Below are 25,936 nucleotides of genomic sequence, written 5' to 3' on the forward strand. Positions count from 1 at the left end.
CTTGCACAATTGGTGGCTGACTAAATACTTTTTTGCGCCACTGTATATGACAAGTACTGACAACCCACCTGCCTATCCTCGACATTGCCAGTTAAGAAATCAGCAATATCAATTAACTGACAATCGAGAAATAATGAATGCAGGCATGTATTTTATGATAACATTCTGCTCTGTCTGATTTGGTCTTACTATGAGTTTCACTTGTTCCGTTGTTTTTGGCATCGTACCAACATATACAGAGCCAGCGCCTTCTTTTACAACATGGCCTGGAAGTCGAATGGAGGTAATGCAGTCTGCAACTCTGGTCCTGCATAGGACTACTCTACAACTTATCCTGAGAAACCCTCTCCACTTGTACAGTGTGAACCAAACAGTGACAAGAGGAGATACCGAGCCTGCTCATAAAATGACTGTTTTTCAAAAGCTAGACATCAATAGATTTTTGAGATGTCAAGATTATGACTGGAATGAACACCGGAAGCATTTTGCAGTCCCTTAGTAAGTATGTTGCTATGGTAACCCCACATCTATCAGCACACTCACTCATGACTCACATACTGTACATGCTCCCATACATAACCACTATGATCATATACTCTAGGAAAGTGTCATGAATGATACACTCTTTATAATGTAATACTTGTAGATACACAGGCATCCCAATGGTCTGTGTGCAACATGCAATCAGAAATGTTTTTCATTCTGAAGACCAAGAGAATCATGTGTTGTGTGCATTGTGGTTTATCCACACCAGTACACTTTTTTTAAATGAAGTAGAATGTGATATTACAGAATGTCTTTATTTGAAACCCTTATTTACAGACAATGGGAAATATGCACAAACCGGTGACATTCACTGAGTGCGTGACGTAATAAAAATACTGTTCGTTTTACAACTTCAGACATATGTGTACTGATGTAAAAACCAGACACAAAACTAAAAAAATAATTGAGTTCACAAATTCATTAAAAAAAAAAACCTTGTTCCATGAGGACAAAAGTGTCCATCTTGACCAGAGAATGGCTAGACGTAAAATATACTGATAACATTCCCATTGCAAACCTGCAACAGTTCAAATACAAAAGGTGAGCATGGGCAAGACATGAACACTTATGTTCGGTCACCAGCGGCACTACTCTATTTGACATGAATGTGCATGTTTGTAGGTTTGGGGATGATTGTTAATTAGTTATTTCAGTTCTGTTGTTCTGGAGGTGATGGGTTTAGAGGTTGCAGAGCTGAGAGACCTCACGACTAGGCCATCACTGAGGTCCAGCCCTCGGCCCTCCCTCTCCTGAAGACAGAAGGTATAGGTGCTGAGCAAAGACATCACATCAAGGCGTCTATGAGAGCACAAGCAGCACCATTGATGCCATCTCCATTTTGAGGTAGTCACTTATTTTTCTACTATTTCTATGAGTTGGCAAAGAAACTGGAAGGGTGCATAGTGCCACCTGTAATGTTCTGTTTGAACAGGTATAAAGCCAATGTTGATGATTTACTGCCACCTGCAGTTATGGAATGTTTCCTCACAAGTATAATTAATTGGCTGATCCTTCCTGGTGACCTGGATGGAATTATGAGATCCTTCTTTAACCCTTATGAAGTCCCACACAGTTGACTACTTCAAAATGGTTAAAGTCCTCAATGGCACTGCCCATACTAAACTGGCTTTTGGGCACTAGAGTCCTCCACCTATCTCTATGTTTCTGACACACAACAACAGAGGAAACAATCCTCTCTAACAAATGATTAGTGCAGATCCTAAAATAAAAACATCCAATCGGAAACATTCTGGGTTTTTACTCACTGCTCTGTAGTCAATTAACATTTCCTTGAAGGCCATAAAATCTGTAAAGGTAAGCAACATGTCGAAGATGTCTCCTGACACCTCATCTTTGTGCTGCCTGAAACAAAACATTTTTTTTTTGTGAAACAAGAACCAATACATGTTGCACTCTGCAGTGAGGTGTACTTGGTTTACAAGGGGCAATGTGCCACCTAGCGGCAGCATGTAAAGTTACCCCTGAGGGGAAATGTACTTACTTGAGTAAATGGTTAAATGTGCTCATGTTGAAACAGGGAATCCTCTCCATCAGCTGCTGCTCGAGGCGTTTCTCAAGCATCTCAATCTGAGGTTGAAGTAAACAACATGTATGATCGAGACATACTTTCAGTTTTTATTTTATACGCTCTACAGTACATGAGTTAGTTCAAATAAGGGAGGCAGATTAACATAAACACTGCTTTACATATTCGTTGAAGATGGGTGTGTAGGTGAGTTTGTTCTCCTCTGAGTCATCAAACTCCAGGTAGTGTTTCTCCATGAAGCTCTGTTGCAGGTGCTGGAAGTCATCCTCTAAGGTGGAAATCGAGTAATATTAGCAATTAATTTAACCTTTACACACTGAAACATGTCTAAGACTGCAATTTACCCATGATGATGTCTTCAATACTCCCAATGACAGCATCAAAGGCAGCATCAGCATCTGATGAGCTAGGGAGGTTAAAACATACCGTAGTCAGCAACCAAACAATATAAACCATTATCTTCTAACCTAGCTACCTCACTCACTTCCTCAGACACACATACTTTGAAACAGCAAAATTCTCTTCCTCTAAGTCCATCATTTCAACGATGTTCTCTGCACCACCCAGCAGATCTAAAAAATAATAAGGCATTGCACAATAACATTAGATATGGCAAAGAATTAGAAATTACAAAGGATCTCAATGAGACATGTCAACACATTAGCTAGCTAGCCTAATGGAAGCTAACATTAAATTAGCATGCAAACAAGTCACACACTAAAGGCTAACAAGCTCAGCAGTAGATAAAAATAAAGTCGGAAGGCAATGATTGCTATGATTTACAATTTGTCAAGTTACTTACTTCGCTCTTTCACGTCCATTCTAAATCTAATTAGCTAGCTATCAAGCTAACGTGTCGGATTTTCGGTAATCGCTTTTAAGGCACCAAATTACCAAGGCAACGAAAAAAACGCTCCCTTCAGAAAATGAAGTCCCTTGAGGAAACAGATCCCAGCAGATTAGTTCCGTAAATACAGTAGAGTACGCTACGGTCAGGCTCTCAACATCGGTTGAACTGAAATTAACGTTCAATGTTTAAGTGCGTTAATAGGTCCTTTATTGCAATCATGGACTACATTTATTTTCATTTTCGTCCCATGATAATGCGGCGTGGCATACACATCATACATTCTGGCTGATGCGTTTAGTAGTGATGTAGCTAGCCTGCTAAATCTTGTCAATAAAATTGGCAACTTTGACAAGCAACTATGCAACACAATACATTTATTACAATTATCATAACCCAGAAAACAATGATTATTCAGTAAATCACATCTTTGTGACCCCTGGGGCTACTCCATTAAAGACAGATACAATTGAACGTTTAACTCTTAATTTCTTCCATGACTAACTCATTGTCAGGAATGGACTGGAGACAACTGGTCCTCCATATATACACACTGTGGCCAAATATAGTCATTCATATTGATTGAGATGTAGTACCTTCAGATTTTCCACAACCACTTCATATAACCCCATAATTAAAATGTGATTAGCTGTGATTTCAATAACCCCAATTTCATTACATTTGGTTTGAATTGTAGATATATAATAATATTTTGAGTAACAGTTATTTCATAAAATGTTCAATCTCATGTATAACAGCATGGTTACTCAACCCAGAAATGCTTCAAGTAGAGGAGAGAGGGACAAATCTGTGCTCAGTATTGTATGATCGAGCAGGGCCTTAACATCATTGTCTCAGCCAACTGAGCCAACCAAGGCTGTCTCTTCGTTGTTGTGCCTTTACGTTTAGTCAGAATAAAACAAGAGAATCACAGATACATGTAAAACCTCTGAGCAGAGCTACACAGGACACATTGACCAGAGCCTAAGAGAGGGAACATTAGGCAGATCCATGTGCAGACACTGAGTTTATGACATTAAGATTGATGGGGTGATTCTGGAAATGCTGCTGCCTGGTAATGTCTCTAATTGTCTTCCTCCCACTGCCCCCTCACTCTCCAAGCACTTTTTTTGCTCCCAGACGTGGTGTGGGGCCCCATCTCCTCACAGAGAGAACACGCCATGGAGTGCAGCAGAAGAAAGGGTTACCCCTCCTTGTCCTATTCTCCCTACACTATCCCCCACACTGTATCTCTCCTGGAGCTCTGTCAGGTCCCATCACTCCTTCCTCACATTAGGCCCAGGGTCCGATCAGGAACCCTGGCACAGCCTCACAGTCCTATTGGTCGGGTTGATTACTGGGATAAAGGTGATAGGAGGGGAGGAGAGTTCATGTCCTGGTTTGAAGGTGATGTGTCAGGACACATGTGAGATGAGTCTGACACGGGTCAGGATGTCCTGGCGACACAACGGGCACGTCTCCAGCTGTAAGGCACACTCCATACACATCCCACTAAGGATACAAAACACACACAGAGACCACATAAGGAGCCGTAACACACAGGCAAATGGCTAGATACTCAATACAGGTACAAGGGGTGAAACAGAGAGGGAAGTTGTTGTACCTGTGTCCGCAGGGTCTCAGCTCTGTATCGGCCATCTGGTCACAGCAGAGGGTGCAACAGTTTTCTCTGATGCTCACCTGCTTGAGCAGGGCCAGGCGCCGGTGTCTGAGGAACACACAAGCAGTCACTAAATGGTACATGGGAGTTCACATAAATGTGCAGATGTCCTGTTCAACTAGAGTGATCATTTAAAGCCTAACCATTTTGCCCAAGGCTACATTAGCTCAGACTTACCTGGGAAGGATAATCTTCTCATCAGACGCCAGTGAGGCAAAGTCATTGAAGGTGCTGAACTTGACAGACGGGGGATGGCGGAAGGGCTTCGCCCCAAAGTTAAACTCACATTGTTGGTAGGACATGAAACTTGCTGCTGCAAAGAAGCCAGACCTGGAAAAAGAAAGGAAGTAGGAAGACTAATGAGGATATTGGACGTGGCAGTGAGTTACTGAAATGAACAGTATGTCAATACTTGTGTGGGGTGCACTTTGGATTATGGCCAGAAAATAGAGCAAGCAGGAGCAGGGTGTGTATACTCACGTTGCAGAGGAAAACACCTGCTTCTCTGAGGGGAGCTGATGTCCATTCAGGTAGAAAAGCATCTGCTTCTTACTGAGGTCCAGTAGGAAACCTATGGCATCTCCTACAGATCAAAGAAAGTGTAAGGCTTAAGCATATGCTTGTAAGGGACAGTAGTTGGTAACAAATGTGTGTAAGCCGAGGTGTTGACAGACATCTCGCCATTACAGCCTGCCTCTGAGCTACAACATGAAACTGTATGGAGTTTGGGATGCACTTACCCTCTTTCCAGCAGGGGTGGGAGTGTGGTTTACTGCGAGCGTTGTACCAGATTAGCTGCCTGCAGCCATCATATGCACACGAGTATTCATCATCTCCTATCCCATAACCCTCCTGAAACACACACATTACGGCATTCAGTCTCTAGCAGAAATAAACACTGCTTGCTGTGTGTATCAGTACAGCATGTAAGCACGTACATGGTTAAGGAACTTGCTGTCCTTGGTGGCCCAGCCAATCTGCATGACCCCGGAGGTGACCACTGTGACCTCATAGTACCACACGCCTGAGTCCACACAGAAGGTACAGCGTACACTCTCAAAGGAGGACGCGTCGCAGCGCGCCTTGGGAGAGTGGAGAAAAGGGCAGATCCATTATCTCTATGGAACAGGATGATACTGATCAGTGTGATACTGGCATTTAGCATAACAAACAAAGTATAATAATTTATTGTGTGCGCAACAGGGATCATTCTAGTCACACTGCTCTGTCAGGCGTGTTACAGAGAGAGGCCCCTTCACCTCCAGTCCACTGGGAGAGATCTTGAGATACTCGCTGACGTCGTTGCTGTTCAGCATGGCATTGATGTTGCTCAAGTTCACCTTCTCGTAGGTTAACTGACGGCCATCTTTCAGGACTGAGGAGAAAGGATAGAGAGAAGATTAACAGTCAGTGGATGAGAACTTTCCTCCCTAACATGATGTACCCTACTACTCACAGAGGTTATCTAGGCTCCATTGGGAACAGAAGCCGACCTGGCGCTTCAGGTAGTCTGTGTGGTCAGCCCACGATTCCAGAACCCCCAGTCGTTCACTTATACACGACTCAGACACTGTTAGCTTGTTCTCACCTGCAACAGGGAAATATAACAGTTACTAGTCCGTTTTGTGGCCAATGGGATAGCATAGCAACCTTCAGAAGGATGTGCAGGATAAGGGGACAAACTTACTGGTCTGTGAGAACTTCTCCAAGGCTATGAGGGCAAAGAGCATTACAGTAGGATGGGCCTCAGAACTCTGGGAAGAGATGTTCAGATAAATTAGACAAGGTCTCAGCCTCATTCTACAGAAAAATGACCCAAGTATATGACTATTGACAGAGCAGGAATCGATCGGGTGTGAAAAGCCTAGCAGCATTGCAGTTCTTAACACACTCAAACCAGTGCGCCTGGCACCTACCAGACTATTGACAGAGCAACAGCATTTGTGTGGTTCTACATGTTTGTTGTGGTCTCACCAGGCTCTCTAGCAGGTACCCCAGGGTTCCAGGGCTCAGGAGTCCAATGCTGGCTGGACCTGAGACATGAGACATGTGGAGTGGGCGTTAGGTGAATGAACAACACTAAGGGCCACAGTAAAGGGACAGGATTGCACCCCCAACAAAAATGATATATAATATGTTTCACATGCGCCGAATACAATGGGTGTAGACTTTACTGTCAAATGCTTGCTTACGAGCCCTTCCCAACGATACAGAGCTAAAAAAATAATAATACAAAGAAAAATAGTAACACAACGCTTCCAGAGAAAGACGATGTGTAATTCAAAGTTTGGGGTGTAAACAAACAGACATTGAATAGTAGAGGCAACCCCTGTTGGGTATGTCAGACAGACTGAGTTGTCTCACCCTGGCCACCCTCTCCCCAGCCCAGTGCTGCAGGCTCAGCAGAACTGTCAGAGCAAAGGCAGAGCATTTTGGCCGTGTCATGAGAAGCATACAACTCAAACCTGCAGGATCAGCTCTTTCAGTTCACAATGACCATTTGGTATGCCAAATACTGGTTCGTCAACTAGGGTCAAATAACCTGTGGCACTTGAGAGCATTTTCATTTTTCATTGTTGATTATGTGAGTTCAAGAGTGTGTGTGTGTGTGTGTGTATGATAAAGTGTGTGTGTGGGGTTTGGTTTTACCATTCTTGTGGGGACCAGAAGTCATCAAGTTTAGTAAAACAAGGAAAATTTGGACAAGTGGGGACATTTCGCCAGTCCCCACAAGGAAAAATATTTTTTTTAGGCTTAAGGGTTAGGTTTAGAGTTACAATTAGGGTTAGGTAAGGTTAGGTTAAGAAAAATAGGATTTTGAATGGGAATCAATTGTCCCTACATGGATAGTAAAACAAACATCTGTGTGTAAGAGAATGAAGGAGATCAGGTTGCATCCACACTTACCAGCCAGTTTCTCAGCCAGGCAGCCCAGTACAGCAGTAGTGTTGCGGTGCTTAGAAGGGATGATGGCATCCTGGCGGGCCACAGTGGCACTCAAGCTCAGCATCTCGGACAACTTCTGTAGAGCATCCTGACAAAGGAGGGGAAACAAGCACTGTTTTGAAAGCCCAACGAAGGAAAACAATGTCTCTTGAAACTTCATATAGTCTTTTCTTTCATGATACAGTTCCTTCAGAAAGTATTCATACCCCTTGATTTATTCTGTTTTGTTGTGTTACAGGCTGAATTCAAAGTGTATTATTTTTTTCCTCACCCATCTACACACAATACCCTTTAATGACAAAGTGAAAACATGTTTTTAGAAAGGTTTGCAAAATTTATTGAAAATGAAATACAGAAAATATATTTTACATAAGTAATCACCTTCGGGTCAACATTTTGTAGATGTTCCTTTGGCAGTGATTACAACTGTGAGGCTTTCTGGGTAAGTCTAAGAGCTTTTACACCTGGGCAGCATTTCCCCATTATTCTTTAAAATAACAATTCAAGCTCTGTCAAATTAGTTTTTGGTCGTTGCTAGACAAACATTTTCAGGTCTTGCCATAATTGTAGAAGTAGATTTAAGTCAACTGTAACTCGGCCTCTCAGGAACTTTCACCGTCTTCTTGGAAAGTAACTTTAGTGTAGATTTGTTTGCAAATGTCATCTTGCTGAAAGGTGAATTCATCTCCCAGTGTCTGGTGGAAAGCAGACTGAACCAGGCTTTTCTCTAGGATTTTGCCTGTGCTTAGCTCCATTCCGTTTCTTTTTTTAAAAATCCGTAAAAACTTTGTAGTCCTTAACAATTACAAGCATACCCATAAACATGATGCAGCCACCACTGTTTGAAAATATGTAGAGTGGTACTCAGTTATGTTGTATTGGATTTGCCCCAAACATAACATTTTGTAGACAGGACAAAAAGTCAATTGCTTTGCCACATTTTTTTGCAGTATTGCTTTAGTGTCTTGTTGGAAACAGGATGCATGTTTTGGAATATTTTTATTCTGTACAGGCTTTGTTCTTTTTACTCTGTCAATTAGGTTAGTATTGTGGAGTAACTACAATGTTGTTGATCCATCCGCAGTGTTCTCCGGTCACAGCTATCAACTCTAACTGTTTTAAAGTCACCATTGGCCTCGTGGTGAACTCCTTGAGCTTTTTCCTTCCTCTCTGGCAACTGAGTTAGTAAGGACGACTATCTTTGTAGTGACTGGGTGTATTGGTACACCATCCAAAATATAATTAATAACTGCACCATGATCAAAGGGATATTCAATGATTTTTGTATTTTTTTATCTACCATTAGGTGCCTGTCTTTGCATGGCATTGGATATTCTCCCTGGCCTCTGTGGTTGAATCAGTGTTCACTGCTCAACTGAGGGACCTTATAATTATCTGTATGTGTGGGGGACAGCGACATGGTTGTCATTCAAAAAATCATGTTAATCACTATTATTGCACACAGAGCGAGTCCATGTAACATATTACGTGACTTGTTACGAAATATTTTACCCCTGAACTTATTCATGCTTGCCATAACAAAAGGGTTGAATATGTATTGTGTCAAGACATTTCAGCCTTTCAATTTGAATTAATTTATTATTTTTATTACATAAATCCACATTGACATTAAGGGGTATTGTGTGTAGGCCAGTGACAAAAATATATTTAATCAACTTTAATATCAGGCTGTAACGCAACATGTGGGGAAAAATCTAAGGGTGTGAATAAGTTTTGAAGGCACAGTACACACAGTGTACAAAATAATAGGAACACCTTCCTAATATTGAGTTGCACCCCATTTTGCCATCAGAACAGCCTCAATTAAATTGGGGCATGGATACTACAAGGTGTCGAAACATTCCACAGGGATGCTGGCCCATGTGGATTCCAATGTTTCCCACAGTTGTGTCAAGTTGGCTGGATGTCCTTTGAGTGGTGGACCATTCTTGACACACACAGGAATCGATCGGCGTGAAAAGCCTAGCAGCATTGCAGTTCTTGACACACTCAAACCAGTGCGCCTGGCACCTACCAACATACCCCATTCAAAAGTACTTAAAATATTTTTTCTTGCCCAGTCACCCTCTGAATGGCAAACATACACAATCCATGTCTCAATTGTATCAAGGCTTAAAAATCTTTTAAACCGAAAATACTATGCATGAAAGTAACTGAATATTTTTCATTAGCTTTGAAAAAAAAAGTGACTATGGCAAGCCTATCCTCTCATATTATTAAACATGCAACTATTGTAATGAAGCAGAGAATGTAATACATAATTTACAAACATTTTCTAAATTACAATGTGGGAAAACACGGTTCGAAAAGATGCACCTGATGAGAGCCGTTTCATGTGACAAGAGTAATGAACGTCACCGTTAGAAACTGAGAAATAGGGAAAACGTAAATATGCAACACATAAGATGGGTTGTTAATATGACTAGGATTGTGCCTTTGGCTTCTGGACAATTAAAAAAAGTAGATATGAACAGTAGAGAAATGCTGTGAAACTTTGGTTGCTGGCACAGCTGTTCTTAGCTGCCCGTGCTGCTCCTCCCTGCAGCCTGATTCGGAGTTGCTTAGCAATGAGTCTCCGCTCTGGCTTGCTCGCGGATCACGGACTAGAGACAGCCATTAGTTGCGGTACGAAAAGGTATTTTCTACTTTAAAGTCACTGTACATTACTATTTTCAGCTAAATAATAATTCCGGTCAACCAAGACACTGTTCCTTTTTTACGAGATTTGTTCAATTCTGGCACCAATTTAATTGAACGAAGTAATGCAAATTCACCTATAGACTGATAAGCATGACCGGTCAATGTATTTTGGGCGGCTAAGCGACTAACATCCCTAATTAGAACCCTTTACTATTTAAGCAGCAGTTTCTCCCTCCAGTCTTAATTATTTTTGTTGGTGAATGTTTGGGGTGGCCAACTTTTCCATTCCATGTTGTGCGTGACTGAAAGTCAGTACTTTTCATTATTGTACAGTACCTATTTATTCAAGGGTTTTTCTTTATTTATTTTTTTACTATTTTCTGTATTGTAGAATAATAGGGGAGACATCAAAACTATGAAATAACATATGGAATCATGTAGTAACCAAGTTTTTACAATTTTAATCAAAATATATTTGAGATTCTTCAAAGTATTCACCCTTTGCCTTGATGACAGCTTTGCACACTCAATCAGCTTCACCTGGAATGCTTTTCCAACAATCTTGAAGGAGTTCCCACATATGCTGAGCACTTGTTGGCTACTTTTCCTTCACTCTGGTCAACTCATTCCAAACCATCTCAAATGGGTTGAGGTCAGATGATTGTGGAGGCCAGGTCATCTGATGCAGCACTCCATCACTCTCCTTCTTGGTCAAATACCCCTGACACAGCTTGGAGGTGTGTTTTGGGTCATTGTCCTGTTGAAAAACAAATGATACACCATCCCATCTGGTTTGGGACTATCGCTATGGTAGCCATTCTGGTTAACTGTGTCTTGAATTCTAAATAAAATCAGTGTCACCAGCAAAGCAACCCCACACCATAACACCACCTCCTCCATGCTTCACAGTGGGAACCACACATGCGGCGATCATCTGTTCACCTACTCTGCGTCTCGCGGTTGGAACCAAAAATCTCAAATTTGAACTCATCAGACCAAAGGACAGATTTCCACCGGTCTAATGTCCATTGCTCCCGTTTCTTGGCCCAAGCAAGTCTCTGCTTCTTACTGGTGTCCTTTGGTAGTGGTTTCTTTGTAGCAATTTGACCATGGAGGCCTGATTCATGAAGTATCTTCTGAACAGTTGATGTTGAGATCAGAGGTCGACCGATTAATCCAAATGGCCGATTAATTAGGGCCGATTTCAAGTTTTCATATCGGTAATCAGCATTTTTGGACACCGATTATGGCCAATTACATTGCACTCCAGGAGGAGACTGCGTGGCAGGCTTGACTACCTGTTACGCGAGTGCAGCAAGGAGCCAAGGTAAGTTGCTAGCTAGTATTAAACTTACCTTGTAAAAAAAAAAAATCTATCAAAACATAACCACTAGTTAACTACACATGGTTAATGATATTACTAGTTTATCTAGCTTGTCCTGCATTGGATATAATCAATGCGGTGCCTGTTAATTTATCATCGAATTACAGCCTACTTTGCCAAACGGGTGATGATTTAACAAGTGCATCCTTGAAAAAGCACTGTCGTTGCATCAATGTGTACCTAACCATAAACATCAATGCCTTTCTTAAAATCAATACACAAGTATATGTTTTTAAACCTGCATATTTAATTTATTTATTATATTTAATACAATTTTATTAATATTGCCTGCTGACATGAATTTATTTTTTTCTCTTGTGTTCTTTGCAAGCAGAGTCAGGGTATATGCAGCAGTTTGGGCTGCCTGGCTCATTGCGAACTGTATGAAAACCATTTCTTCCAAACAAAGACCGTAATTAATTTGCCAGAATTGTACATAATTATGACATAACATTGAAGGCTGTGCAATGCATCAGCAATATTTAGGAATAATGACAGTATATATACATATATGGAATAATGCCAGTATATATACATATATGGAATAATGACATTCAGTATTGTTGAAACGGTTTATTTTAACTTAATATAATATGTCAATAAAATCTATTTGGTCTAAAATAAATAGATATATATATCTTCTATTTGAAAAATATATATCTAACAAACAAAAATCTGATTAATAGTTATCGGCTTTTTTTTGGTCCTCCAATTATCAGTATCAGAAAACCATAATCAGTCGACCTGGTTGAGATGTGTTTGTTCTTTGACTCTGTGAAGCATTTAGGCTGCAATCTGAAGTTCAGTTAACTCTAATGACCTTACCCTCTATAGCAGAGGTAACTCTGGGTCTTCCTTTCCTGTGACGGGCCTCATGAGAGCCAGTTTCATCATAGCGCTTGAAGAAACGTTCAAAGTTCTTGAAATTTTCCAGATTGACTGCCCTTCATGTCTTAAAGTAATGATGGACTGTCATTTCCCTTTGCTTATTTGAGCTGTTCTTGCTATAATATGTACTTGATCTTTTACCAAATAGAGCCATCTTCTGTATACCACACCTACCTTGTCATAACAACTGATTGGCTCAAATGCATTAAGGAAAGAAAGAAATTGCACAAAATAAGGTACACCGGTTAATTGAAATGCATTCCAGGTGACTACCTCATGAAGCTGGTTGAGATATTGCCAACAATGTGCAAAGCTGTCATCAAGGCAAAGGGTGGCTACTTTGAAGAATCTCAAAAATAAAATATAATTTGATTTGTTTAACCCTTTTTTGGTCACTACATGATTCCATATGTGTTATTTTATAGTTTCCTTTTGGAATTGAAATATATGTACAATTTGTTTAGGATAATGAGATGAAACAAGGAAAATATATATTTTATTATTTTATGTAAGAACATGTATAAATAAGATTTTTTTTGTTGAAGTTTATATAATGCTGCCAAATTACTTGTCACTTCAGTAAAATTACATGTCACTTCAGCATGAAAGAAACACTACATGACCAAAAGTATGTGGACACCTGCTCGCCGAACATCTCATTCCAAAATCATGAGCATTAATATGGAGTTGTGGTCCCCTTTGCTGCTATAACAGCCTCCACTCTTCTGGGAAAGCTTTCCACTAGAGGTTAGAACATTGCTGCGTGAACTTCCTGCCATTAAGCCTCAAGAGCATTAGTGAGGTTGGGCGATTAGGCCTGGCTCGCAGTCAGCGTTCCAATTTATCCCAAAAAGGTGAGGTCAGGGCTCTGTGTAGGCCAGTCAAGTTCTTCCACACCGATCTCAACAAACCATTTCTGTATGGACCTCGCTTTGCGCACAGGGGCATTGTCCTGCTAAAACAGGAAAGGGCCTTCCCCAAACAGCTGCCAAACAGTTGGAAGCACAGAATCTAGAATGTCAATGTAGGCTGTAGCGTTAAGATTTCCCTTCACTGGGACTAAGGGGCCAAGCCCGAACCATGAAAAAACAGCCCCAGACCATTATTCCTCCTCCACCAAACTTCACAGTTGGCACTATGCATTGGGGCAGGTAGTGTTCTCCTGGCATCCGCCAAACCCAGATTCATCCGTCGGTCTGCCACATGGGGGTGTGTGATTCATCACTCCAGTGAATGCATTTCCACTGCTCCAGAGCCCAATGGCGGCAAGCATTACACCACTAGGGGTGACGCTTGGCACTGCGCATGATGATCTTAGGCTTGTGTGCGGCTTCTCAGCCATTGAAACCATTTCATGAAGCTCCCAATGAAGAGCCCTTGTGCTGACGTTGCTTCCAGAAGCAGTTTGGAAGTCAGTAGTGAGTGTTGCAACCGAGATACGATTTTAACGTGCTTCAGCACTCGGCGGTTTTGTTTTGTGAGCTTGTGTGGCCTACCACTTCAAAATAACAGCATTTACAGTTGACCGGGGCAGCTCTAGCAGGGAAGAAATTTGACAAACTGACTTGTTGGAAAAGTGCCATCCTATGACGGTGGCACGTTGAAAGTCACTGAACTCTTAAGGCCACTCTACCGCCAATGTTTGTCAATGAAGATTGCATGGCTGTGTGCTCGATTTTATACACCTGTCAGCAACAGGTATGGCTGAAATATCCAAATCCACTCATTGAAGGGGTGTCCACATACCTTCGTATATACAGGTCCTTCAGAAACTATTCAGACCCTTGACTTTTTCCACATTGTTACATTACAGTCTCAATCTAAAATGGATTAAATAAAAAAATATCAGCAATCTACACACAATACCCCATAATGACAATGCGAAAACAGGCTTATATCAAAAACCAAGCAATGAGTTCGGTGGAATTGTCTGTAGAACTGAGACAGAATCAGCGGAGAAGGGCCTTGGTCAGTGAGGTGACCAACAACCCGATGGTCACTCTGATAGAGCTCCAGAGTTCCTCTATGGAGATGGGAGAACCTTGCAGAAGGACAACCATCTCTGCAGCACTCTACCAATCAGGCCTTTATGGTAGAGTGGCCAGACTCAAGCCACTCCTCAGTAAAAGGCACGACAGCCCACTTGGAGTTTACCAAAAAAGCATCTAAAGGACTCTGACCATGAGAAACAAGATACTCTGGTCTGATGAAACAAAAGTTACTCTTTGGCCTGAATGCCAAGCGTCACGTCTGGAGGAAACCTGGTACCATCCAACGGAGAAGCATGATGGTGGCAGCATCATGCTGTGGGGATGTTTTTCAGCTGCAGGGACTGTGAGACTAGTCAGGATCGAGGGAAAGATAAACGGAGTAAAGTCTAAATGATCCTTGATGAAAACCTGCTCCAGTCCGAACAACCCTAAGCACACAGCCAAGACAACGCAGAAGTGGCTTCGGGACAAGTCTCTGAATGTCCTTGAGTGGCCCAACCAAAGCCCGGACTTGATCCCGATCGAACATCTCAGGAGAGACCTGAAAATTGCTGTGCAGCAACGCTACCCATCCAACCTGACAGAGCTTGAGAGGATCTGCAGAGATACAGGTGTACCAAGACTCAAGGGTGTTATAAAATGGAGATACTAACTGCCAAAAGATGCTTCAACAAAGCACTGAGTAAAGGGTAAGAATACTTTTTATTTCATTTTTGTAAATTATGGGATATTGTGTCGTTATGGGATATTGTGTGTAGATTGAGAGGGGGGGGGCTATTTAATCCATTTTAGAATAAGGCTGTAACCTTACAAAACATGGAAAAGGTAAAGGGGTCTGAATTACTTTCCAAAGGCACTGTACATCCTCAGTTTGTTTGATACTTTTCAATTTCTTATCCTTTTGCACTTGTCAGTCATGATTGTATGTTAACATGTGTTAATATCTCCATTTTATAACTTGTATCACAAACTTACCTACTGGCCTTACATCTACATCCTACCCCCATGTGCTCCCATGTCCCTGTACTGTACTTTTTAGTTAGTTAATAAGTACCCTGAACTGGAAACCTTGTCTCCAACCATCTTACAGATGCACCGTAGTGGCAACATCACTCCTCAACGCTAGTTATTTTTTTAATAACTATCAATCCCCCACCCCCATCCCTACTGGAACATGAGCTTGGTGTGTTGTAATCAGCTGCTATCAATGAGTGTCTAAGAGTGGATGGCCATGCTTTGGGAAGTTGAGCTTTGAATTTGAGTTTTGTCTAGGCATTAGGCAAGGAAGATGGATCTTGGAGGCATTACACAGACGAGACCCAGATGGTAACTAATACTCACTTTGGTGGGCAGTGGGCACTCGTCAAGCAGCAGGGTAATCACAGCTGGTCCCAGTGGGTCGTCCAGCGGTATGACCCGGATCAGAGACTGGACCACCTCCAACCAGCCGTCATCTTAGGGTGGCACAGGGGGTAGGGTAGGGGGAAAACGTGGAGGTTAGCAGGGGATAGCAAAACTGGTTAATTAACAGCCTATTTGTAGTTGTCACACTAGATGCAGATATGTGCGGTCTGAGGTTTAGTGTCTAAGCACGTCTGCTTTGAGGCGTATTGTGCATCACTCAACTGGCCAGAAACTGAAACTCAATTACTGTTTAATTTGGTGGAAAGTGAGGTATTATTTAGGCTTCTCTTCCCCCTAGCCACCCTTAATTCAATATAATTGAATAATTTCTAACCTTTCCCTGTGTTAAACTATGTAACTCAATTTTACCTTCTGTGGCAACAGCAGCACAAGGCAGATGGATGTCTTTTGGACATTTCCATGGAAAAGGACCCATGAACAACAACAGTTCATAGGAGTATATGAAATTGAGTGTCAAATGAAAGCTAAGCATCAATATTGAGAAATGAATCCATATACATATCCATTTTACATCCTAAAAATGAGGAAGAAGCAAAGGCGTTGATTTCTGGTCAAAAAGATAGAAAAGGGCTCTTAGAAAACATCGACCAGATTAAGTCTTGATGTATTTCTAATACCTTAAAACACAATATTGAAGTGAAGACCCCTGCAAACTACACTGAACAAAAACAAATTCAACAATTTCTAAGATTTTACTGAGTTAGTTCATATAAGGAAATCAGTCAATTGAAATACATTCATTAGGCCTTAATCTATGCATTTCACATGACTGGGAATACAGATATGCATCTGTTGGTCACAGATACTGTACCTTAAAAAAATAAGTAAGTAGGGGCGTGGATCAGAAAACCAGTCAGTATCTGGTGTGACCACCATTTGCCTCATGCAGCACAACACATCTCCTTCGCATAGAGTTGATCAGCCTGTTGATTGTGGCCTGTAGAATATTGTCGCACTCCACTTCAATGGCTGTGCGAAGTTGCTGGATATTGGCGGGAACTGGAGCACGCTGTCGTACACGTTGATCCAGAGCATCCCAAAGAGGGTCAATGGGTTACATGTCTGGTGAGTATGCAGACACATTTTTAGCTTCCGGGAATTGTGTACAGATCCTTGCATCATGGGTCTGTGCCTCATCATGCTGAAACATGAGGCGATGGCGGCGGATGAATGGCACGACAATGGGCCTCAGGATCTCGTCACGGTAACTCTGTGCATCCAAATTTCCATCGATAAAATGCAATTGTGTTCGTTGTCTGTATCTTATGCCTGCCCATGCCATAACGCCACTGCCACCATGGAGCACTATGTTGACATCTGCAAACCGCTCACCCACACGACACCATACACACCTTCTGCCCGGTACAGTTAAAACTGGGATTCATTCGCGAAGAGCACACGTTTTTTTAGTCCTTTTTCTCCCCGATTCCAAATTGGTATTTAGTCTTGTTCCATCGCTGCAACTCCCCTACGGACTTGGGAGGGGAATGTCGAGAGCCATGCTACCGCTGAAACACAACCCTGCCCAGCCACACTGCTCTCTTAACCCGGAAGCCAGCCGCAACAAATGTGTCGGAGGAAACGCCGTCCAGCTGGCGGCCGAAGTCAGCTTGCAGGCAACCTGCCCGCCACAAGCTAGAGTGTGATGTGACAAGGAAATCCCGGCCGGCCAAACCCTCCCCTAACCCGGACGATGCTGGGCCAAATGGGTCTCCCGGTCGGCTGTGAAACAGCCTGGGATCAGACCTGGGACTGTAGTGCCTTAAAAAGCTGTGCCACTCAGGAGGCCTGAAGAACACACTTCTCCAGCGTGCCAGTGAAGGTGAGCATTTGCCCACTGAAGTCGGGTACGAAGCCGAACTGCCGTCAGGTCAAGACCCTGGTGAGGATGATGAGCACGCAGATTGTCTTCCCTGAGATGGTGTCTGACAGTTTGTGCAGAAATTGTTTGTGCAAACCCAGTTGTTTCATCAGCTGTCCGGGTGGCTGGTCTCAGACGATCCCATAGGTGAAGATGCCAGATGTGGAGGTCCTGCGCTGGTGTGGTTATACGTGGTCTGTGGTCTGCAGTTGTGAGGCCGGTTGGAGGTACTGCCAAATGCTCTAAAACCGACTTATGGCAGAGAACATTAAATTATCTGGCAACAGCTCTGGTGGACATTCCTGCAGTCAGCATGCCAATTGCACGCTCCCTCAAAACCTGAGACATCTGTGGCATTGTGTTGCGTGACAAAACTCCACATTTTAGAGTGGCACTTTTAATTGTCCCCAGCGCAAGGTGCACCTGTGTAATGATCATGCTGTTTAATCAGCTTCTTGATATGCCACACCTGTCAGGTGGATGGATTACCTTAGCAAAGAAGAAATGCTCACTTAACAGGGATGTAAAAAATGTATACACAAAATGTTACAGAAATAAGCTTTTTGTGCATATGGAACATTTCTAGAATCTTTTATTTCAGCTTGAAACATGGGACCAACAATTCACATGTTGCGTTTATATTTTTGATATAAATATGCTTTATTTTTTTGCTGTGGTATAATTCTGGCATTGAGTATCATGATACTAAACCTGGTATCGAATTAAATTCTGGTATCGTGACAACACTACACTGTATGAGTACAGTATAATGTACTGTACTATACTGAGCTCTACTGTGCTGTACTTTGATGTCCAAACTTGTGAAACAGACCTCTATAATTGGTTCAGGTTTGGTCCTAACCAACCAAATGAGGTGTTTTTTGGAGGGCAGAGCTCATTAAAATAATAGCCAGTGTGAGGAATAGAAGTATGCAATATCCTTCTTACTTTTGTGTACCTATTCTAGAGCCCTATAAAAAGGGATGGGCAACTTTGATAGGGTGGGGGACCGCAGTTGCTCGTCAGGGGGCCGCGGTTGCTCGTCGGTCTGTGTACCCACATTCATACCCATGCATGCAGTCAGAGCTGGCTCTAGCCTTTTGGGGTCCCCAAGCGAAATTATGTTGGATCCCACCATGTCAAACAAACAAATTATCTTTTGGCATTTATCAAATTGTACCGAAACTGTGTTTCCATCACAGCTGTCGTGATTTTTTTATACAGTATGACTTCACTTGCATAAACGCTGTGGATGTAAATATGGTTAGCGACTGACAGAGAAACTGATGATGCACAACATTTCGAAATTGCACATTCTACTATTCTAACGCTCAACAGTAAGTTGAGACCGACAGTTCATAAAATACAAAAATGTAGACGCGGTCTACAAAAACAGGGGCCGGGCCGCAGGCCATCAGTTGCCTATCCCTGTACTACTACATCAGTTTATTTTTAATCCTAATTATGCTTTCTCCTGGGCTTTTTCCCAGGTTTCGTTTCGTCTCCATTTTTTTGCTCTCAAAATCATACTGTAATAGAAAAACAAAAACTGGATGTTCTAAGTCCGCAACAATGCTTACACCCCGTCAGGAGACCACAAGGTCTGGAATTTTGTTGTTGTTGTTGGGGTGTTGATACCCTAATTCAACTGCCCACCAGCAAGATACTTATTGATGCAAATAATCATATCAGGCTACTTTGCAGTTAAACCCTCTCAATTAAATGTTTCGAGAAAGCCTTTCCATCTACCAGAAGCCTTATCGCTAACGACTACACAAAGTGGTAGAGAAATGTGCCCACAAAGATGTGCCCACAAAGACAGGGGTATTACCGCATTTCCTCTTCAGAAAGTTGAAGGAAAATAGGAATCACTGATGCATTTTGTTCATGGCTTATGATCATTTTAGGCATATTAATAAATGTTTTAATAAATTCAATACATTTAATTGATTTCCTACTAAGTTCAATCATTTAAAAAAATATTGTTGAATTCCATTTAAAAAATGTCTGGATTACATGATTCTGTCCACGTTCACAGCGACGCAGATTTTATAGGGCCCTACTATTCAGGCTATATCGTCATGAAGAGAATGACATTCATATCCATTATTATGCATTTCTGTATAGTACAGGTCAGGGACCCGTGATGTAATTATGTTAACGGCTGTAAATCCACTTTACTTACTGTAGTTGAATAAGTCAAGGTGTCATTTCATAGCTGACACCCCATTCCTTCTGCAGACATCTTTGAATCTTAATTCGGAGCAAATATTTAAAGAGTTTTTGGTAAACGTGGTACATAAAAAAGCTGAGGGAGATTTGACAGAAATTCTGTTAACAAATGTGTTTTTGTAAAATGTTCAGTGTAATTTGTTAAATGTATGTGGACACCTGCTCATCAAGCATCTCATTCCAAAATCATGGGCATTAACATGGAGTTGGTCCCCCCTTTGCTGCAAAACAGCCTCCACTCTTCTGGGAAGGCTTTCCACTAGATGTTGGAACATTGCTGCGGGGACATGCTTCCATTCAGCCACAAGAGCATTATTGGCACTGATGGCTTGTAGTCGGCATTCCAATTCATCCCAAAGGTGTTCGATGGGGTTGAGGTCAGGGCTCTGTGCAAGCCAGTTAAGTTCTTCTACACTGACCTTGACAAACCATTTCTGTTTTGCCCTCACTTTATGCACAGGGGCATTGTCATGCTGAAAAAGGGCTTACCCCAAACTGTTGGCACAAAGTTGGATACACAGAATCATCTAGAATGTCATTGTATGCTGTAGCGTTAAGATTTCCCTTCACTGGAACTAAGGGGCCTAGTCCAAACCATGAAAAACAGCCCCAGATCATTATTCCTCCTCCAACAAACTTTACAGTTGGCACTATGCATTGGGGCAGGTAGAGTTCTCCTGGCATCAGCCAAACCCAGATTCGTCCTTTGGACTGCCAGATGGTGAAGCGTGATTCATCACTCCAGAGAACGCGTTTTCACTGCTCCATAGTCCAAAGCCGGCAAGCTTTACACCACTCCAGCTGACGCTTGGCATTGCGCATGTCGATCTTAGGCTTGTGTGCCGCTGCTCTGCTATGGAAACCCATTTCATGAAGTTGCTGACTAACAGTTCTTGTGCTAACGTTGCTTCTAAAAGCAGTTTTGAACTCGGTAGTGAGTGTTGCAACCGAGGACAGATGATTTTTACACATTACACGCTTCAGCGGTCCAGTTCTGTGAGCTTGTCTACCACTTTGCGGCTGAGCCATTGTTGCTCCTAGACGTTTCCACTTCACAATAACAGCACTTACTGTTGACCGGAGCAGCTCTAGCAGGGCAGAAATGTGACGAATTGACATGTTGGAAAGGTGGCATCTTATGACGGTGCCACGTTGAAAGTCACCGAGTCCTCAATTTATACACCTGTCAGCAACAGGTGTGGCTGAAATAACCAAAACCACTAATGTAAAGTGTCCACATACTTTTGGCCATGTAGTGTAGTTGGATGGTCTGTTCAACTTTGTTTGGCATACATTTTAAAGTGAAAAATCGGTGTCTCAGCGCAATTCCGTGAACGGGGAAATACCCTTTTACTGTTATCCAAAACATCAGTGTGTAACATTAGAAAAATCCCACTCCTATTCCCGATAACAGGCCCAGCAATAACTCCATTTTACCCTTCCCAGTAGGAGTGACGCAACACCTGACTGCCCAACTCCAAACCTACCAGTCTCTCTCAACCGTTAAAACAACAGATGCACTTATAAATAAAGTAAACAGTACACAGCTGTGGCAACAAGTCCCCCCAGGATTCTGCAATTGCAAAATTCAATGCAAAATCAAACAATCAGCTCATATTATGCGAAAGCTCACAATTATGACCAATCTCCACCCTTTTAGCGCATTAAAGCGGGTTCGTAGTTTTGACCAATTACCATGGAAAATGGCCCAATCCAACAAAGTTTTCCCCCCACAGCCTGTCAGTGTTTTCACGTGCGAAGATGGCTGATTGTTGATGGCTGACAGGCACAGTAAGTACAATGAACAGAAATCAATCATTTGCCATCAAAAAATAACAGCTAAAGTGCAAAACAATTTCCAAATGTTTTACATGAAAGTGGTTGGAAATTGTTTTGCACATCTTGTAACGTTGTGCTGGAACACAAGAGAAAGTCGACAATCAACAGTCACTTCGAATCAGCAAAGCATATGAGAATGTGAGAACAGTTCCCACAGCAGGGGCAGATCACCATGACTGAAGTGGTAGCAGGAAAGACTGTGGCAAGCGCTGAAAGAATCAAGGTGAGTGGCATTTTACGCAAACTTTTACTCCGCTAACCTTGGCTTTAGTAGGGTGGTCGGCACTCTGCTCTCCCCAGGATGTCTATGGGGAGCGCTGCTCAAAGCACTGAGTGCAATTTGTCAGATCTGCCGTTTTAAACTCTGTAAAACTTAATACGGATCACGAAAGCACAATCTTTCTGGAATATTTTAGAAACGGTAATAGCGTTTTAAAAGTAAGTTTATCTCCCTTACGACCTTTTCAGGAAAAATAAATAAATAATCACAATCAAGTATTTTGAAGACAACTTATGCGAAATGAATATTGATCCTCAAATTGAAAGCGATTGATCAGCTTTGAATCCATTTGTTTTTTGAGAGAGTGTGGGTGGGAATGAGAGGTTCATCTCGTGTTTATAGCATGCCCCAAGCCTGATGGAAACGAGAGGTGTGTGTGAGTGGATTATGAATGACACACAGATATATATTTTATCTAATTAATTGGTGCAATTGTTATTTTTCATCTCTCGTTATGTTCAGAAAAAGAGAAAAAGAAACAGCACAAAAGAGCACCGTCTCAAGTTGACCTTGAGATATAATAGGTCTTAAATGCAGCTTGGACCCCAGGTGTTTCTTTTGTCCTAGTTTAATCTTTTTTAGTACCTACAGATTATGGGGGAATGCATTTTGTTAATGTTGAAAATAAACCAAATTGAGCACTTTAAATGCTTCAATTTTTTTTGGCATTATGTATTCTGCTTAAAAATCGTCCTAAAACTGAGCGCATGACTTTTTATTGCTTTATTTGAAATTAACATGAAAAAAAAAAAAACATTGCAAAATGTAGCTCGGAATTTCTGAAAAGATGCCACTAAATCAAGCATTTTTGGCCGCTGAAATCACAAAAAAGTCACGAAATCCTAGTGGGACTGGGCAACGAGAGGAGAGACAAGCTACAGATGTTAAGACTGTTAGGCCCCACTAGATCCACCTCGGAAACCAGCTAAAGAGAGGCTCAGACCTGCCACTGACTGTCCACAAGAACTAGCACCATGCTCTGGCACTATGGGTCTGGTTCTCAAAAACAAGTAGCATTCATAGGGAATAGTATAACTTTACAAGCAAGTCTCAATGGAAAATGAACACAATCTTGCTGTGGGATCAGGTGAGCTGTCATGACTAATAGGCAGGCACAAAGTCATTTCATTACTGCCTTAGAGACTGAATGGGAAGCCTGCATTAGTATCATTGTGTAGGCTAGAAGAGCCTTTAACAGACGGTAATGACTGGCAAAGCCTGGGAAACCTTATGATCCACTCTATCGATATCCAGAGGTTACAGCTACGAAGAGGACACACTAATTACTTAATTTGACACAGGAGACAGCCACAGAGGACAGAGCTCCTCTTACTGTTCTATCTGATACTGAAGAAAATGAATAATATTTCTTGAGAAACTTAGGAAATCCATGTATTACATCAATGCTCATGTACAGTACCATATAAGGACATTTGTCTTACCTGTTTCTGCCATCTCATGCAGCGTGATCATGGAGTAGGGGGGCTCTTGGTCGCTAAAAAAAAAAAAAAAAAAAGTGATTGTGAACAGAGAATCTTGTGACAGTGACGCTCAATAATCATCACATGTAATGTGTGGGTGCATTGTTAAGTCTCTTGCTCTAAGTAGTTATGAAATTCAGATGACAAGCTAGAGGCAGAGCGGAACAGTGCGATGGATGGCTGTAACTGTTGAGGATGTTGTTTTGTCTGATAGAGAGGCTGGCACATTGGCCTCCCTCATCCTGTCTATAAATCTGACCAATGACAGCAGACCTAAAGCTCCCTTGGGAACTCCTCCTGGAGGATAATCCCAGAGAAGAATCTCTCTGCTCACAGGTTCAAGTCCTTCATCATTAGACCGTAAAATCAGACCCCGACCTCTATAGCTCTGAGGAAGCATTCGGTCAGCCTAAACACTATTGACAGGGTTCTGAGGGAGCAGAGGAGGCTGTCTGGAGGATAACACCTCAATGGCCAACAAGCTTGTACCAAGATGTAAGCCTATCCCGAGTGAGAGTTTACACACCCCTCAAACATCTTAAGACCCCGGAGGTGTATGCTGTGAATGTCTGAAGTGCCAACAAAGAGCCTGCACAATCTGAACAAACTGTACTACAGTCCAGACACATAATACGACCTGTGAAGGGAAGCAAAGTTTATTATGCATATCATGTCCACTAGCTTGGTTGGGAATTAGACTACATTTCAAACACTTACTTGTCAACTAGAGTCCTGATCACAGCTAGTGTGTCCAGCACCAACCCATCCACGTTTTGTTTCTTCCGGCGGGGTTCATGGGGTCCCCGGCCACGCCGTGGGGGTCTGACAGGGTCCCGGGGCCGACTGCTTCGTGCCTCAGGGGGATCGGCAGCGGGGTGATCAACTCGCCTGAGTTGCCTGCGAGTTGCGGATCCATCCTCCACGTCACTTTCTTCTCTACAAACGCAGCTGTTTCCCATAGTCCCGGATGTCTCAAGGCTTTCCCAAAACCGTAGCGATAACTGCTCCAATGAGAGCAGCAGAACCTGCACAAGGCTCCTGCTGGCACAGAATGCAATCCAGCTAGCTACTATCATATCATTTGGAGCCCTGGTGGAGGCGTCTCATGATGATTCGGATGGGGACGTCAGTCATCCTGCTGCTGCGGATGGCAGATAGCTAGGAGGGAGTAGCACAGATCAGCAGTGCTACAGTGAGCAAAAACCATTCTAGCGGGTGGAAGTCCACGTGCACTTCCCAAACTCTAAACTGTGTAAAATAACATGTATAGAAAGAATAGCTAGCTACATGTTGAAGAAAAACAAAATACTCTGCGAAATGAACTTATGTAGCTAACGTTAGCTAGTAATGTTAATCAGCAACTCCAGCTAACATTATAGACGGCTGTTTGGCAGTTATATTTCAGGGAAATGTAGCTGACTAGCAAGCTAACTAACGTTAGTTTGCTATGACCAATTTACACCAAGGATAAATTGACTGGCTGTAACAGCCATGTTAAAATTGCTAATGAGTTACCTGTACTGTACTGTAGTTAACTATATCTGACTGAGAACTTTTATTAAACTAACTAGCTATAATTAGATTAACAAATTATAACACTAACGTTAGCTTACTATCTGGCATCAACAGGTTAACAAATAGTTCACAGCCATTTCCCACACGATACCTAGAAATAGGTCTAGGCTACGCTGCCAATGTTGGCTCTCATGAGATGCTTGTTGGTCCGAGTACAGCAACAAAAAATGGCTCGCAAGTTACTTACCTCGCAAATGAGCTGGTTGTGTCCGCGGTTAACGAACTATAAAATAAACTGTCAGGATGAACAGGCCTCAAAAGCTTTAGGGAAAAAGCGTTTACGTTAGGCTCGCTAGCTAACGTGTAGCCTACCTTGCTAAATAACACGGTAGCTATCAAAAAAAATAAGCTAACAAGCTAGTTAACATTCATATTTAATCCACTCTTTCTTGATTCAATCGTGTAAAACATTTACTTCCTCACACCCCTTTGTCTGATTTCGTTGACGGCTGTACGGATAGCTAGTTCCGTAGTGTCGGCTATCCCCCATCTGATCAGCTGTCACCAGGACCGGAGTAGCTTGATGCGGCAGCACGAGTTTCTAAACAACTTTAGTTAATTTTTTTGTTTCTTAACGAGTGTCTTTGGTACTATGGACGAGGGAGTTCAGAGACCTAACCTCAAGTGATTTTAGATGTATGTGTAATTTGGACTGGAAGCTATTGAACATTTGATCTGTACGTAAATGAATAACCACAGCTGTAATATAATACATATTTGTAGAAAATCAACAGGGAGGAATTTTGAAAAAAT

At 42.2% G+C, this 25,936-nt stretch overlaps 2 protein-coding genes across 3 annotated transcripts; both read right to left on the reverse strand.

The window, feature by feature from the left end:
• Positions 1-784: 784 nt before the first annotated feature.
• LOC112218517 (ADP-ribosylation factor-like protein 2-binding protein) lies at positions 785-3,053 on the reverse strand. Of its 2 annotated transcripts, none has more exons than XM_024379359.2 (7): positions 2,895-3,053; positions 2,577-2,664; positions 2,437-2,498; positions 2,254-2,360; positions 2,048-2,133; positions 1,812-1,908; positions 785-1,295 (listed from the first exon to the last, which is right to left on the reverse strand). In XM_024379359.2, exons 1-7 carry the CDS (start codon positions 2,911-2,913, stop codon positions 1,191-1,193), a joined length of 564 nt encoding a protein of 187 aa, XP_024235127.1. In that variant the 5' UTR covers positions 2,914-3,053; the 3' UTR covers positions 785-1,190. The 2 variants fall into 2 exon arrangements, with proteins under 2 accessions (XP_024235127.1, XP_024235128.1); XM_024379360.2 differs by having other exon boundaries at positions 2,595-2,664; positions 2,895-3,036.
• Positions 3,054-3,132: 79 nt separating this feature from the next.
• On the reverse strand, positions 3,133-25,934 carry rspry1 (ring finger and SPRY domain containing 1). The gene is made up of 15 exons (XM_024379358.2): positions 25,371-25,934; positions 24,326-24,766; positions 23,570-23,622; positions 15,832-15,944; positions 7,528-7,654; positions 6,595-6,653; positions 6,308-6,374; positions 6,077-6,208; positions 5,880-5,995; positions 5,559-5,702; positions 5,361-5,472; positions 5,101-5,203; positions 4,798-4,950; positions 4,564-4,668; positions 3,133-4,451 (listed from the first exon to the last, which is right to left on the reverse strand). The coding sequence occupies exons 2-15, from the start codon at positions 24,682-24,684 to the stop codon at positions 4,355-4,357; spliced, it is 1,740 nt and encodes a 579-aa protein (XP_024235126.1). The 5' UTR covers positions 24,685-24,766; positions 25,371-25,934; the 3' UTR covers positions 3,133-4,354.
• Positions 25,935-25,936: the final 2 nt, after the last annotated feature.

This window comes from Oncorhynchus tshawytscha, linkage group LG19 (assembly GCF_018296145.1).
Source record: "Oncorhynchus tshawytscha isolate Ot180627B linkage group LG19, Otsh_v2.0, whole genome shotgun sequence".
In the NCBI taxonomy this organism is placed as follows: Eukaryota; Metazoa; Chordata; class Actinopteri; order Salmoniformes; family Salmonidae; genus Oncorhynchus; species Oncorhynchus tshawytscha.

Excerpts from the sequence above, each read along its gene's own strand:
- rspry1 (XM_024379358.2), bottom strand. The coding sequence starts at position 24,684 with ATGATAGTAGCTAGCTGGATTGCATTCTGTGCCAGCAGGAGCCTTGTG. Across the intron at positions 15,945-23,569 it reads GCATGAGATGGCAGAAACAG|ATGACGGCTGGTTGGAGGTG; the intron begins GTAAGACAAATG and ends TGCCACCCTAAG. Across the intron at positions 6,375-6,594 it reads GGTACCTGCTAGAGAGCCTG|AGTTCTGAGGCCCATCCTAC; the intron begins GTGAGACCACAA and ends ATCTCTTCCCAG.
- LOC112218517 (XM_024379359.2), bottom strand. Across the intron at positions 2,499-2,576 it reads AAGTATGTGTGTCTGAGGAA|CTCATCAGATGCTGATGCTG; the intron begins GTGAGTGAGGTA and ends TAACCTCCCTAG. Across the intron at positions 2,134-2,253 it reads CACCCATCTTCAACGAATAT|ATTGAGATGCTTGAGAAACG; the intron begins GTAAAGCAGTGT and ends CTTCAACCTCAG.